Source organism: Podarcis filfolensis, assembly GCF_964270895.1.
Source record: "Podarcis filfolensis genome assembly, chromosome: W".
Classification (NCBI taxonomy): domain Eukaryota; kingdom Metazoa; phylum Chordata; class Lepidosauria; order Squamata; family Lacertidae; genus Podarcis; species Podarcis filfolensis.
Genome location: NC_139619.1, coordinates 3,303,230 through 3,317,894, shown reverse-complemented (window position 1 = coordinate 3,317,894; position 14,665 = coordinate 3,303,230). Strand labels below are relative to the sequence as shown.

General features: G+C 45.4%; 1 protein-coding gene across 1 annotated transcript in view; it reads right to left on the bottom strand.

The window, feature by feature from the left end:
* Positions 1–14,270, bottom strand: part of LOC310753699 (putative helicase senataxin) — a gene marked incomplete at its 3' end in the record, with an annotated part of 215,300 nt that extends 201,030 nt beyond the window's left edge. Inside the window, exons 1-3 of the mRNA XM_083595055.1 lie at positions 14,095–14,270; positions 4,560–4,764; positions 1,520–1,629 (exon numbers count right to left, since the gene is read on the bottom strand). Of these exons, the coding sequence (XP_083451181.1) occupies positions 1,520–1,629; positions 4,560–4,713 (264 nt within the window). The 5' untranslated portion in view covers positions 4,714–4,764; positions 14,095–14,270. The remainder of the gene's footprint in view (positions 1–1,519; positions 1,630–4,559; positions 4,765–14,094) is intronic.
* Between the last annotated feature and the right edge of the window lie 395 nt (positions 14,271–14,665).

The window sequence follows — 14,665 nt, the reverse complement described above, 5'->3', positions numbered from 1 at the left end:
AGTGGTTCTGCTCCTTCCTCCTGGCCCGTGTCCAGAAAGTGGTGTTGGGGGATGAGTGTTCAGAAATCTGGGCTCTCACTTGTGGGGTGCCTCAGGGCTCTGTCCTCTCCTCCATGTTTTTTAACATCTATATGACGCCTCTGGGAGAGATCATCAGGGGGTTTGGGCTATGTGTTCATCAGTATGCAAATGTTACCTAGCTCTACCTCTCTCAAATCAGAACCAGTGAAGGCAGTGAAGGTCCTGTGTGAGTGTCTGGAGGCGGTTGCAGGATGGGTGGCGGCTAACAGATTGAGGTTGAATCCTGACAAGACAGAAATACTGTTTTGTGGGGACAGGGGGTGGGTGGGTGTGGAGGACTCCCTGGTCCTGAATGGGACAACTGTGCCCCTGCAGGACCAGGGGCACAGCCTGGGAGTCATTTTGGACTCACAGCTGTCCATGGAGGCGCAGGTCATTTCTGTGTCCAGGGCAGCTGCCTACCAGCTGCATCTGGTATGCAGGCTGAGACCCTATCTGCCCGTGGACTGTCTTGCAAGAGTGATGCATGCTCTAGTTATCTCCTGCTTGGACTACTGCAATATGCTCTATGTGGGGCTACCTTTGATGGTGACCCGGAAACTACAACAAATCCAGAATGCAGCAGCTAGACTGGTGACTGGGAGTGGCTGCCGAGACCAAATAACACTGGTCCTGAAAGACCTACATTGGCTCCCAGAATGTTCCCGAGCACAATTCGAAGAGTTGTTGCTGACCTTTAAAGCCCTAAACGGCCTTGGTCCAGTATACCTGAAGGAGCGTCTCCACCCCCATCTTTCAGCCCGGACACTGAGGTCCAGCTCCGAGGGTGGTTCCCTCCTTTCACAAAGTGAGGTTACAGGGAACCAGGCAGAGGGCCTTCTCAGTGGTGGTGCCCACCCTGTGGAATGCCCTCCCATCAAATGTCAAGGAAATAAACAACTATCTGACTTTTAGAAGACATCTGAAGGCACCCCTGTTTAGGGAAGTTTTTAATGTTTGATGTTTTATCGTGTTTTCAATATTCTGTTGGGACCCGTCCCGAGTGGCTGGGGAAACCCAGCCAGATGGGCGGGGTATAAATAATAATAATAATAATAATAATAATAATAATAATAATAATAATAAATTGTTGTTGTTGTTGTTATAACCTCTTCTCAGAGTGTCCAGCCAGATGCCCCAGTGGGAAACCCACAAGCAGGACCCAAGCACAAGAGCATCCACGTTCCTGTGGTTTCCAGCAACTGGCAATCAGAAGCATTATTGCTTCAGACTATGAAGGCACACATGTTGAAAACCTCTGATTTTGGGGACTAGCCTAGTTCCCCATGTCCATTGACCACATGCCACTGTGTGGGAGCAAGTTCCATAGTTTTTAACTGTGCACTGTATCAAGGAGGATCTATTGCATGTGTCATCTGTTTAGGACAGCTTAATCCTACGTAGCAAAACTGAAAAGGAAGAAAAGAATAACCAGAAAAAGGAAATTAAAGCAGCTCACCACTTCATTAGGATGTACCATGAGCAGATAGATCCCAGGGTGTTTCCCAGCCACCTGGTAGGAGCAGTTGATTTCCTCCATTTTACAAAGAGCCTCCACACACAGCTCACCTAACAATTTAAAAAAGAGAACGCCAAATGTTAGGGCTGCTGGAACCACCATAATATGAAGGCAAATGATCCCTGCATAAGGTGAAAGTCATCCTCAAAGAATCATAGAACAGGAACAGTCACTATGCAGATGGTTTTATCCTATAAAGCGTCTTAAGGGAGATACCTGACTCTCCTTTTCATGAAGTTCAGAAAGGAGTGTGTTTAGCTTAGCTTTATTTTTGTTTGCAAAATGAATCACATGGTCAGGCATTTGGGGAAGGGGGCTTTCTTTGTTTTGATCCACTACCTTTTTATTATTAGTGTTTTGTCCCAAAAACAGCAGCTCTGGTCTGTGTGAATACAAGTGATCACTGATGTCTTCCGTTAATCCTGGTGTCCTCTATTAATCCTGCCAATTAATTGTTTTTGAAAGATGCTTCCCCCCGCCCTTCTCACACACAGAACTAAATGCATATTTTATGATGGCACATGTCACCTACAATTGTTAGAACTGGTTGTGGGATTTTTTTCAACACTTCTTATACCCCTGTATTGCAGACCAACCTTGCTACCCCTTAGATTACAAATGGAGGAAGAGGAAGCAGAGACTGGCAGAATCGCTATAACTGAGTTACTTTTCTCTAGACAAATGGTGAAACTCCAAATGGTGACCTGCTTAGGGAAGCTATTCCTGTCAGTTTAAATAGGCAGGACTTGGTTTGCCCAATACAGTGGTACCTCGGGTTACAGAAGCTTCAGGTTACAGACGCTTCAGGTTACAGACTCCGCTAACCCAGAAATAGTACCCAGCTCTACTGATACCGAGCTCTACCTCTCTTTTAAATCAGAACCAGTGAAGGCGGTGAAGGTCCTGTGTGAGTGCCTGGAGGCGGTTGGAGGATGGATGGCGGCTAACAGATTGAGGTTGAATCCTGACAAGACAGAAGTACTGTTTGGGGGGCGGGCAGGTGTGGGGGACTCCCTGGTCCTGAATGGGGTAACTGTGCCCCTGAAGGACCAGGGGCGCAGCCTGGGAGTCATTTTGGACTCACAGCTGTCCATGGAGGCGCAGGTTAATTCTGTGTCCAGGGCGGCTGTCTACCAGCTCCACCTGGTACGCAGGTTGAGACCCTACCTGCCCGTGGACTGTCTCGCCAGAGTGGTGCATGCTCTAGTTATCTCCCGCTTGGACTACTGCAATGCACTCTACGTGGGGCTACCTTTGAAGGTGACCCGGAAACTGCAATTAATCCAGAACGCGGCAGCTAGACTGGTGACTGGGAGTGGCCGCCGGGACCACATAACACCGGTCCTGAGAGATCTGCATTGGCTCCCAGTACGTTTCCGAGCACAATTCAAAGAGTTGTTGCTGACCTTTAAAGCCCTAAACGGCCTCGGTCCAGTATACCTGAAGGAGCGTCTCCACCCCCATCGTTCAGCCCGGACACTGAGATCCAGCGCCGAGGGCCTTCTGGCGGTTCCCTCATTGCGAGAAGTGAGGTTACAGGGAACCAAATAGAGGGCCTTTTCGGTATTGGCGCCCGCCCTGTGGAACGCCCTCCCTTCAGATGTGAAGGAAATAAGCAGCTATCTTCTCTTTAAAAGACATCTGAAGGCAGCCCTGTTTAGGGAAGTTTTTAATATTTAATGCTGTATTGTTTTTAACACTTGATTGGAAGCCGCCCAGAGTGGCTGGGGAAACTCATCCAGATGGGCGGGGTATAAATAATAAGTTATTATTATTATATTATTAGTACCTCGGGTTAAGAACTTTACTTCAGGATAAGAACAGAAATCGCATGCCGGCGGCGCAGCGGCAGTAAAGTAGCGAAAGTAGTGCTTCAGGTTAAGAACAGTTTCAGGTTAAGAACAGACCTCCGGAACGAATTAAGTTCTTAACCCGAGGTACCACTATACATTTTGCTAGCTGAGGAAGAACAGTGGTATAGCACTAAATGACGCTCAGGGTCCCTTCCAACTCTACATTTCTATGATTCTATGAATGCCTATAGATAACACATGAAAGCTTTTTAACAAATATGTGACAAGAAAAGATGTAACCCTAGTGGTTGAATGAACTTGTCTGACTATGAGGCGTGTGTGTATGTGTGTGTGTGTGTGTATGTGTGAATGAATTGGCATTAGCAGCTATATAGAAAGGGACGTTGGAGGCAAAGCTCTGTTAGGAAGAGAAACAGAATTTGTTGCTCTCTTTCTTTCTTTGGCTGGGGTTCTACATTTACCATTCATCTGACAGGCAGAAATTCAGCATGTGTGGAGGATATGAGTCATTGAAATTAATGCGCATTGCTAACTTAGATCTATAAATTTCATTGGGTCTTCCCTATGAGTATGACCAGCATTGGAAATGTAGCTAGATTTTATGCAATAGCCATAAGTCAAAGAAAGCAAAAGATTACACAGCTGCATAAAATGTTATAAACCGCTACAGTTCTTAGTTAAAACTCCTATTCTTTTAAACTTTCATGGTATTTTATTCCTCTAAACACAAATTTTAAGTACATTCAATTAGTATATTGATTGTTAAACCCCATATTTATCATTTTTATTGCTTATGTAGAGAATTATGCAGAAATTCTGGTTTAGTATGCTGGCTGTTTGCCGTAATAACATTGATTGATTGCTTTGAAGTCATTTCATTCTGCATCAGGTAAAGGAATTTTAGCCCCCCCCCCCCCGTCCCATATTTTGCCCAACCAAAGGTGACAACCCTAGATGAGCAGCAGAATATATATTCTATAAATAAAAATAATACTCCTTTTGTAATAGGTTTTTTTTGGGGGGGGGGGATAGTAAAACAAAAAAACAAATCCCAGTCAACATATCACCTCCAGCTGTATTCTGAGAAGACTTTCCATAGCTGCTTTTATTGAACTACTAATGCAGGGGGAGAACTGGATCATGTTCAGGTGCCACCAGATACTCACTGAGACGTTCATGAAGTAACAGGTAGGGGTACTTCAGCATTTCCAACAATGGCACTCTGAGGTTCTCCTCAAAGTTGGAATCCGTATTATGGCACAGTTGCGTTTCCCCATCTTTGTCTACAATGAAGAGGTCACTGTCATCTTCCTCCTGCATTGATTTCTCAAAGTGGGTAATAAGGCGAGTGATTTCAAGCTTGCACAGGATCTGCAATTGGGGGGGGGAGGGAACCCCTATAAAATTCTAGAACAGAGAGAGCAACTGACTCTGCTGTCCTAAGAAGACACCAGCTGAAAACAACAGAATCTGTAGATTATTATTTATTAAATTTATATCCCCCTCTTCCTCCCAAAAGGAACCCAGGGCACCAAACACACAAGTGATAAAATAATTAAAAGATCTAAAAGCTATTCCAATAGAGATGCAGACTGAGGAAGATCTCTGTTTAAAAACCTTAAATGGTCAAGTGGCAACAACCAGAGAGAACACGTCAGTTTTAAGAAGGAATAAATCAGAATTATTTATTTTATATATATATATAAAGACACCACAACAGATAAAAAATGACTGCATTCAAGCTTCTTGGCTATAGAAGTATAACTCACAAGGAATTATATAGGATAAAAGAAAGCAAAAGTACATTATGCATAATTAGGTTGTATCCAGGCGTCTTTTAATTTTGTGGCTGCTGTCACCATCTGCAGTGATGGAGCCCAAGAAAGTAAAATCTCTCACTGCCTCCATTTCTTCCCCTTCTATTTGCCAGGAGGTGATGGGACCAGTGGCCATGATCTTCGTTTTTTTGATGTTGAGTTTCAGACCATATTTTGCGCTCTCCTCTTTTACCCTCAATAAAAGGTTCTTTAATTCCTCCTCACTTTCTGCCATCAAGGTTGTGTCATCTGCATATCTAAGGTTGTTGATATTTCTTCCGGCAATCTCATCCAGCCCAGCCTTTCGCATGATGAATTCTGCATATAAGTTAAATAAGCAGGGAGACAATATACAGCCTTGTCGTACTCCTTTCCCAATTTTGAACCAATCAGTTGTTCCATATCCAGTTCTAACTGTAGCTTCTTGTCCCACATAGAGATTTCTCAGCAGACAGATGAGGTGATCAGGCACTCCCATTTCTTTAAGAACTTGCCATAGTTTGCCATGGTCGACACAGTCAAAGGCTTTTTGCAATTTGGTCTCTGGTTCCTCTGCCCCTTCTAAATCCAGCTTGCACTTCTGGGAGTTCTCGGTCCACATACTGCTTGAGCCTTCCTTGAAGAATTTTAAGCATAACCTTGCTAGCGTGTGAAATGAGTGCAATTGTGTGGTAGTTGGAGCATTCTTTGGCACTGCCCTTCTTTGGGATTGGGATGTAGACTGATCTTCTCCAATCCTCTGGTCACTGATGAGTTTTCCAAACTTGCTGGCATATTGAGTGTAGCACCTTAACAGCATCATCATTTAAAATTTTAAATAGTTCAGCTGGAATACCATCACTTCCACTGGCCTTGTTATTTGCAGTGCTTTCTAAGGCCCACCTGACTTCACTCTACTCAGAGTAGACACATTTAAATTAATGTACACCAGTCTTGTTCATAAAGTTCAATGGGTTTACTCTGAGTGGGACTAACATTGGCTACAGCCCAATGAAATTTAGGGGTAAGAAAAATTAAGGAACAGCATCTTCACAGAAAAGAAGAGTACAATAATTAGCCTGTGAATTAAATGTGAAATAAAACTGTCTTAAAGCATATGGTGACATGCATTGATTAGAGCAGGCAAAATTAGTTATTGCTGAGACAATTCTGCTCCTGGCCTTCCTCCTCCACCCCCCCCCTAAAAGTATATTAGGTTTCCAAAGGGAGAAAAAGAAAAACAGCTAACTATTCAAAGCAGAAGTTTAAATCAATCCAGCAAAGGAAGCCCAGGGAAAATTAATCCAGTTAATACATTAGAGTAAAAAATAGCTTTAAAAGTGAAAATAGTTTTGTCTGAGCATCACCAGAGAACAAAGGAAACAAAATGAAATCAAAAAACAAAATTAACCTGACTTCTGTAATGAGAAAAGAGACACTGAAAAAAAAATGAAATACAACTGTTCCTAAGCCAATCCCCAACACAGGATGGCAGCTCAAAAGTTAGACTGAGCAACAAAATAATGAAGGGATGGGTGTTTGAAATCATTAAATTCTATCTTCTCTCAAAGAGAAGGCAAAAGCTGGGACTAGAAAGAGGAAATAATGCAGCAGTATACCAGAAAAACTAGAACTAAATACTGGGCCAAAAGTTAAATCAAGTAACAATGCAGAAGTGCAGCAACCAAAAACATTTTCCTACTCTAACATCAAATCCCTGACTGTCTAAAGACTGTCTCTCTGTTTCGGTATTTTGAGGAGGAGACTGGTGATGCTTATCAGGAACACTCTGGGCCCGTGAAGCTGTTGGGAGAAGGAAGCATCTCAGCCTTGTACAGTGGTACCTCGGGTTAAGTACTTCGTTCCAGAGGTCCGTTCTTAACCTGAAACTGGTCTTAACCTGAAGCACCACTTTAGCTAATGGGGCCTCCTGCTGCCGCCACACTGCCGAAGCACAATTTCTGTTCTCATCCTGAAGCAAAGTTCTTAACCTGAAGCACTATTTCTAGGTTAGCGGAGTCAGTAACCTGAAGCGTATGTAACCTGATAGCTGAGGTTGTTGATATTTCTTCCGACAATCTCATCCAGCCCAGCCTTTCGCATGATCATAGAATCATAGAATCATAGAGTTGGAAGAGACCACAAGGGCCATCATACTGATGCAATTAAAGGAATTACCCTGGGCCAAAAGGCTTTCAAAGTGAAAGCCTTTGCAGATGATTTAATCATTACAGTAGAAGACCCAAAATCGAGTATACCTAAAGCGTTGGAAAAAATATCAGCATTTGGTGAGGTTTCTGGATTATACTGGATTTAAACTCAACAGATCAAAAACAAAACTAATGATTAAAAATTTAAGTGTTAGGAGAAAAAGGAGCTACAGGATAAAACGGGTTTGATGATAGTGAAAGAAGCAAAATATCTCAGAATTGAAATAACAATGTAAAATATTAACCTTTTTTGATGATAATTACCGTATTTTTCACCCCATAGGACGCACCGGCCCATAGGACGCATCAGGTTTTGGGGGGGGAAATAAAGGGAAAAAAATTATTTCCCCCCCAGGCGCTTGTGGTGCCGGCAGCGGGGAGAAGCGCTCTTCTCCCCGCAGCCCGCCTTCAGACCAGGTCCGGGGACAGCGGGGAGACGCGCTGCGCCTCCCAGCTGTCCCCGGAGCTTGCGGGGCAGGCAGCGGGGAGAAGCGCTCTTCTCCCTGCCGCCCGCCTTGAGATCAGGTCCGGGGACAGCGGGGAGATGCGCTGTGCCTCCCAGCTGTCCCCGGAGCTTGCGGGGCAGGCAGCGGGGAGAAGCGCTCTTCTCCCCGCCGCCCGCCTTGAGATCAGGTCCGGGGACAGCGGCCAAGAGTGTGACGCGGCAGCTAAAAAAGCCAATGCAATTCTGGGCTGCATCAATAGGAGTATAGCATCTAGATCAAGGGAAGTAATAGTGCCACTGTATTCTGCTCTGGTCAGACCTCACCTGGAGTACTGTGTCCAGTTCTGGGCACCACAGTTCAAGAAGGACACTGACAAACTGGAACGTGTCCAGAGGAGGGCAACCAAAATGGTCAAAGGCCTGGAAACGATGCCTTATGAGGAACGGCTAAGGGAGCTGGGCATGTTTAGCCTGGAGAAGAGGAGGTTAAGGGGTGATATGATAGCCATGTTCAAATATATAAAAGGATGTCACATAGAGGAGGGAGAAAGGTTGTTTTCTGCTGCTCCAGAGAAGCGGACACGGAGCAATGGATCCAAACTACAAGAAAGAAGATTCCACCTAAACATTAGGAAGAACTTCCTGACAGTAAGAGCTGTTCGACAGTGGAATTTGCTGCCAAGGAGTGTGGTGGAGTCTCCTTCTTTGGAGGTCTTTAAGCAGAGGCTTGACAACCATATGTCAGGAGTGCTCTGATGGTGTTTCCTGCTTGGCAGGGGTTGGACTCGATGGCCCTTGTGGTCTCTTCCAACTCTATGATTCTATGATTCTATGATTCTAAGATCCTGCAACAGGTTAAAGTTGCCAGACATCAATAGTATCTGGAAAGCCTACAAGCTGTATGTATATAGCACTGTCCAGAACTGTAATATCGTCTGCATCAGTAAACCTTTTGGACCTTCAGCTGCCTCTGTGTGGTGGTGACTGGAACTGGGGGCAACTATGGGCTATGTGGGTCTCTCACCTCAGATTCCCAGCAGGGGCTGTAAGCTCAGAGCACCTGATTTGCATGCACAAGGTCCCAGGTATCTCCAGGCAGGGCTGGGAGAGACTCTCAATACTGAGCTATATTGACCAGTGGTCTAATTATCTACAAGACAGCTTCCTTTGTAACAATTTCAAAGGCAGAGAAGACATTTTTAAATAAGAAATGAAATTCAAAAGCTGTGCCAACACAAAAATGCTGCAGATGGAAGGGTCAAGACAGAATGGAGCTCAGCACTGGCAAATGGTGCTGTGTACTTTACTTACATGGAGTCTATTCAGCAGCCACACAAACATATCCCTGGCCATCTTGTAATTCAATCACAGTCTTCAAACACATGTTTGGACTCTCAATAACTGTGCAAGGTTTTAGAAAAGATATATAGCCAAGATCCTGGAAGATCCAGGCAAGGAAGAACAAACTGTTTTATGAGTCAGCCTAACTGGCAAGACAAAAATACTGAAAAGACGCTTAAGCATTAAACCAAACAGGAAAGGAAGCAATACATCAGAAAGGCAAAGAGGTGGCAGACAAAAGAAAAACAGAAAACTGCAGTAACCCAGAAAGCCCAGTGGCACCTAAAGACCAAGAAATTAGTTGCTTAGGCTGCAACAGAGTAACATGGCTACCTCTTTGAAAATTGTTAAAATAACGAGGGCATAGTGTTAGTCCATTAAGAGAAAAAAATTTCCAAGCACACCAATACAAATCTATGGAGCAACCACATTCCGAATACAGTGGTACCCTGGTTTACGAACTTAATCCGTTCCGGAAGTCCGTTCTTAAACCAAGGCGTGCTTTCCCATAGCAGCAGGGGACTCAATTTACACTCAACTGGAAGTGGAACATGTTCTGCTTCCAAAGCAAAGTTCACAAACCAAAACACCTACTTCTGGGTTTGCAGCGTTCTTAATCAAGCTGTTCATAAATTAAGCTGTTCTTAAACCAAGGTACCACTGTACTGTGCACAGCTCTGGTTGCTTCACCTCATAAAGGATATTGTAAAGTTTGGAAACCTTCAGAAAAGGGCCACCAAAATGATGAAAAGAATAGAGTGACTCCCCTATGAAGAAAGGTTGCAATGTTTGGGACTTCTTGGTTTAAAGAAAAGGCGAGTAAGGGGTGACATGGTAGGAGTTTATAAATGTTTGCATGACATGGAAAAAAGTTTTCCTACCTCTCTGATAACACTAGAATTCATGGACTTCCAATGAAGCTGAATGCTTGAAGATTTAGGACAAATAAAAGAAAGGTCTTCTTCATGCAGCACATAGTTAAACTATTGAACTTGCTCTCACAGGAGGCAGTGGTTGCCACCAACCTGGATGACTTTAAAAGAAGGATTAGATAAATTCATGGAGAAGGCTATCAATGGCTCCTAGCCATGATGACTATGATCTGTCTCCACAGTTGGGAGGAAGTAATGCTTCTGAATACCAGTTGCTGGAAACTACAGGAGGGTAGGGGGCACTGGTGGAGGAAGAGGAGTGTGGGGGGAGTGCACCGCCCCCGGCAGCGCGATCCCGGCAGGGTGCCATCACACCTGCCCCCCCGCCTACACTGGGTGTACCACACCGCTGCGGGTGGCGCATGCCAGCCCCACTCCCGCCTGCTCTCCGCTCCGCCACTGGTAGGGGGCTCTTGTGCTCGGGCCCTGCTGATGGGTTTCACACAACTAACTGTGAGAACAGGATGTTGGACTAGGTGGGCCCCCTTTGGCTTGATTCATCAGGCTCTTCTTATATTCATTACAACTTTAATTAGTTTTTTTCTTGTTGTTAGAAGAAGCTGAAATGTCAGAATGTAGTCAGCAAGTCTTGGCACTCCCCGTAACTCTTTTTCAGGGTTAGATAAGTATTAAAATGTGTATGCCAGAAGAATGAGACAGAGGAGAGGAAAAAGCTGGGCATGGTGAAAAAACTCCTCCAAAGTTTGCAGCTGGTAATAGCTTTTTGTATAGTACACTTAAGCAGGCTTAATTAGTTAGATCATGCTTCGTGCAATTCAGATTTTGAGTTACACCAAGGGTGACTGGGAAAAAACAAAACTAAGCAGCTGCTCCCACTTGAAAGTCTAAACAGCGACAGTTAATTTGAGCTCTGTTTTCAAAGCAAAGAGGAACTCAGGCGTTTCTTTTTAAGGAGAGGGAGAGAGGAAGAGAGAGACAGACAAACAGACAGACAGACAGAGACAGAGAAACATTAGGGTTGCAAGGGGAAGAAAAGGACTTGCAGGCAATTTTATTTTTCACACAAGGAAAGACTTATTTACAAAGTGAGTTAAATGCAGAAAATTTACTTTCATAATTGCTGCAGCCAGCTTATGAGTGCAACTTTAAAAAAATGCAGTTGATTGTATCTAGTGTTCTCTGAACTGAAGTCCGATTTAGATTAATGGGCATGACTAATTTAGGCAGATATATATTTCAATGGGTCTACCTGGAAAACATTGTTGGCTAGAACCCAGCAAGCTATATAGCTAATGTGCTTGTGACACACAACTGAAACAATATTAAATGTATGCTATGTTATGTATTAACATTAACAGATTTCTGTCCACTCACAGATCCCTGCCCTCCTTTCACATTGCTGTTCCCTGGTCCAAATCCCTGTGTTTTCCCCTCCATTAAGTTTAAGTGAGCAAGTGCATCACCCCCAGAAAAAGCTACACCACACTTTTATTCTGTGCCAATGGTCAGATCACTTCCTGGTGCAACTGGACTTCTCTGCGACCCTTCCCCTCTGCAGGGAGGTGGGACCAATTTGGATGGTCCGCCCCCACCACTTAATGGATCCAAATGGCTTCCAGTGAGTGGTAGGGGATGTTTTATCCCATGTTGATGGCCTTTCAGCTGATTCCCTGGTGACCCGTTGGAATGCGGAGTTAACCAGGGCTATTGACTGCCTGGCTCCAAAGCGCCCTCTCTGATTGCATGGAGCCCAGACAGCCCTGTGGTTTTCCCCGGTTCTGAGGGCAGTGAAACAATAGTTGAGATGGCTAGAGCGCCGGTGGCGGAAAACTCATTCTGAATCGGATCGGACACAGGTTAGAGCTCAACGTCAAGCCTACCAAGTGGCGACGGCGAAAAGGACCTTCTTCACTACCTCTGCTGCATCTGCAGAAAACAGCAGCAGGAGACTCTTTCAGGTGGTTGGCAATCTATTGAAACCACCTTCGTCACCGGGGCCTGGTAGGGACCCCAAGGTCTCCTGCAATGCTTTTGCTAAGTTTTTTGCAGATGAAGTCGCTCAGATTCGGAAGGAGGTAGACTCCACCGTCGGAGCAGGGCCAGGGCGGGAGAGTGCTGGAGTCCTGTCTAGTCATGTTATATGGGATCAATTCCAATCTGTTACCTCCGACAATGTGGACAGGCTGCTTGGACGAGTGAAACCAACCACCTGACTCCTTTATCCTTGCCCATCCTCCCTAATAAAAGCGAGCCGGGAAGGGCTGGGCGATGGGCTCTGCAGGGTGGTGAATGCTTCTCTCTGTGAGGGAGCCTTCCCAGACCCACTGAAAGAGGCGGTCATTAAACTGCTTCTTAAAAAAACATCTTTAGGCCCAGTCAATATGGCCAACTATCGCCCAGTCTCAAATCTTCCATTCTTGGGCAAGGTGATTGAGCGAGTGGTTGCTGAACAACTCCAAGCACGCCTGGAGGATGCGAACCATTTGGATCCCTTCCAATCGGGATTCAGGCCTCATCATGGGACTGAAACTACCTTGATCGCGCTGGTCGATGATCTCCGGCGGGCTAGGGACAAAGGTGAGAGCTGTTTCCTAGTTCTGCTGGATCTCTCAGCCGCCTTTGTTACCATCGACCATAACATCCTTCTGGACCGTCTAGAGGGGCTGGGAGCTGGGGGCACTGTCATACAGTGGTTCTGCTCCTTTCTCCTGGGCTGTGTCCAGAAAGTGGTGATGAACATGAATGTTCAGACCCTTGGGCTCTCACTTGTGGGGTGCCTCAGGGTTCCGTCCTCTCCCCCATGCTTTTTTATATCTATATGAAGCCGCTGAGAGATCATCAGGGGGTTTGGGCTGGGCGTATGCAGTATGCAGTTGATACCCAGCTCTACCTCTCTCTTAAATCAGAACCAGTGAAGGCGGTGAAGGTCCTGTGTGAGTGTCTGGAGGCGGTTGGAGGATGGATGGCGTCTAACAGATTAAGGTTGAATCCTGACAAGACAGAAGTGCTGTTTGGAGTGGGCGGGCGGGTGGGGGGGACTCCCTGGTCCTGAATGGGTTAACTGTGCCCCTGAAGGACCAGGTGTGCAGCCTGGGAGTCATTTTGGACTCACAGCTGTCCATGGAGGCGCAGGTCAATTCTGTGTCCAGAAGGAGCGTCTCTACCCCCATCGTTCAGCCCGGACACTGAGATCCAACGCCAAGGGCCTTCTGGCGGTTCCCTCACTGCAAGAAGTGAGGTTACAGGGAACCAGGCAGAGGGCCTTCTCAGTAGAGGTGCCTGCCCTGTGGAACGCCCTCCCATCAGAGGTCAAGGAAAAGACATCTGAAGGCAGCTCTGTTTAGGGAAGTTTTTAATGTTTAATGCTGTATTGTGTTTTTAATATCCGATTGGGAGCTGCCCCGAGTGGCTGGGGAAACCCAGCCAGATGGGCGGGGTATAAATAATAAATTATTATTATTATTCTAAGTGAGCTGGAACTGCGCAGTGCTTACATTCCTAAGGGCACCTTTACAGATCCAATTTCTTACATATAAACCAGCTTTGTATCACTGGCCCATTTATCCAAGTATTGCCTGCTCTGCTTGACCATCAGCTCTCCAGGGGGCAGTCATGTGGGCTGTCTTTTTTTAATTGGAGATCTTATTTTAAGCCAGTTCTTAGGATCATACACCAGGGTGGCTACCACCCACTTTACAGCCCAAAGCAGATTTCAGCAGGCGGGAGGAAGGTAAGGAAGAGATTTGTTTGGCACCCCCAATATTTTGTTGTTGTTGCGGCTTCAAAGTGCTGCACATCACATAGGGGAGGGGGGAATGAGTCACCTGATGACATCACTGCGACTTCAGGTGAGCAACCCCACCAACCTCTACCACCAGCTGAATCAAGCTACCCACCCCTGAAGCTATCAAATAACTACTGGCCTTCTGCCTGCCCAAATCTGCTATGACTGTCTCTGTCATCAGCCAGCCCCAACACAGCCAGGATATAGTGGGCTATCAATCAAAGCAAATTACCTCATGGAAGGATGGCAACTCATCCTTTGCTTTATGGTACTCATCCACACACTCTATGCAGTAACAGAGGTCATTATTGGCTGAAGCAAATTCATTTGCAGGCAGTGTAGAGGAAGCATAACTTTTTAGCAGGTTGACGACTGAATCATCAGAGGTGCACCAACGACATGCACCCATTCTGCAGATAAACACAAAAATAAAAAAAGAGAAAGAGAAATAATTATTTGTAATTATTTGAAAACATGAACACAGAAATGTTCTGAGTAAAGTTCAACAACATAGAAAGCTGCTTTATATCGAGCCACACAAAAGAACACAGATGAGCCTGACATATCAGGCCAATCACCCATCTAGTCCAGCACCCTATTCTCAGTTGCCAACCAGATGTCTGTGGGAGACTGGCAAGCAACACCCAAGCACAACTGCACTCTCCCCTCCTGCTGTTTCCAGAAACTGGCATTCAGAAGTATTATTGCCTCCAACCATGGAGGCAGAGCATAGCTGTCATAGCTAGTAGTCATTGACGGCATTATGCTCCTTGAATTTGCCCAAACCTCTTTTAAAGCCATCT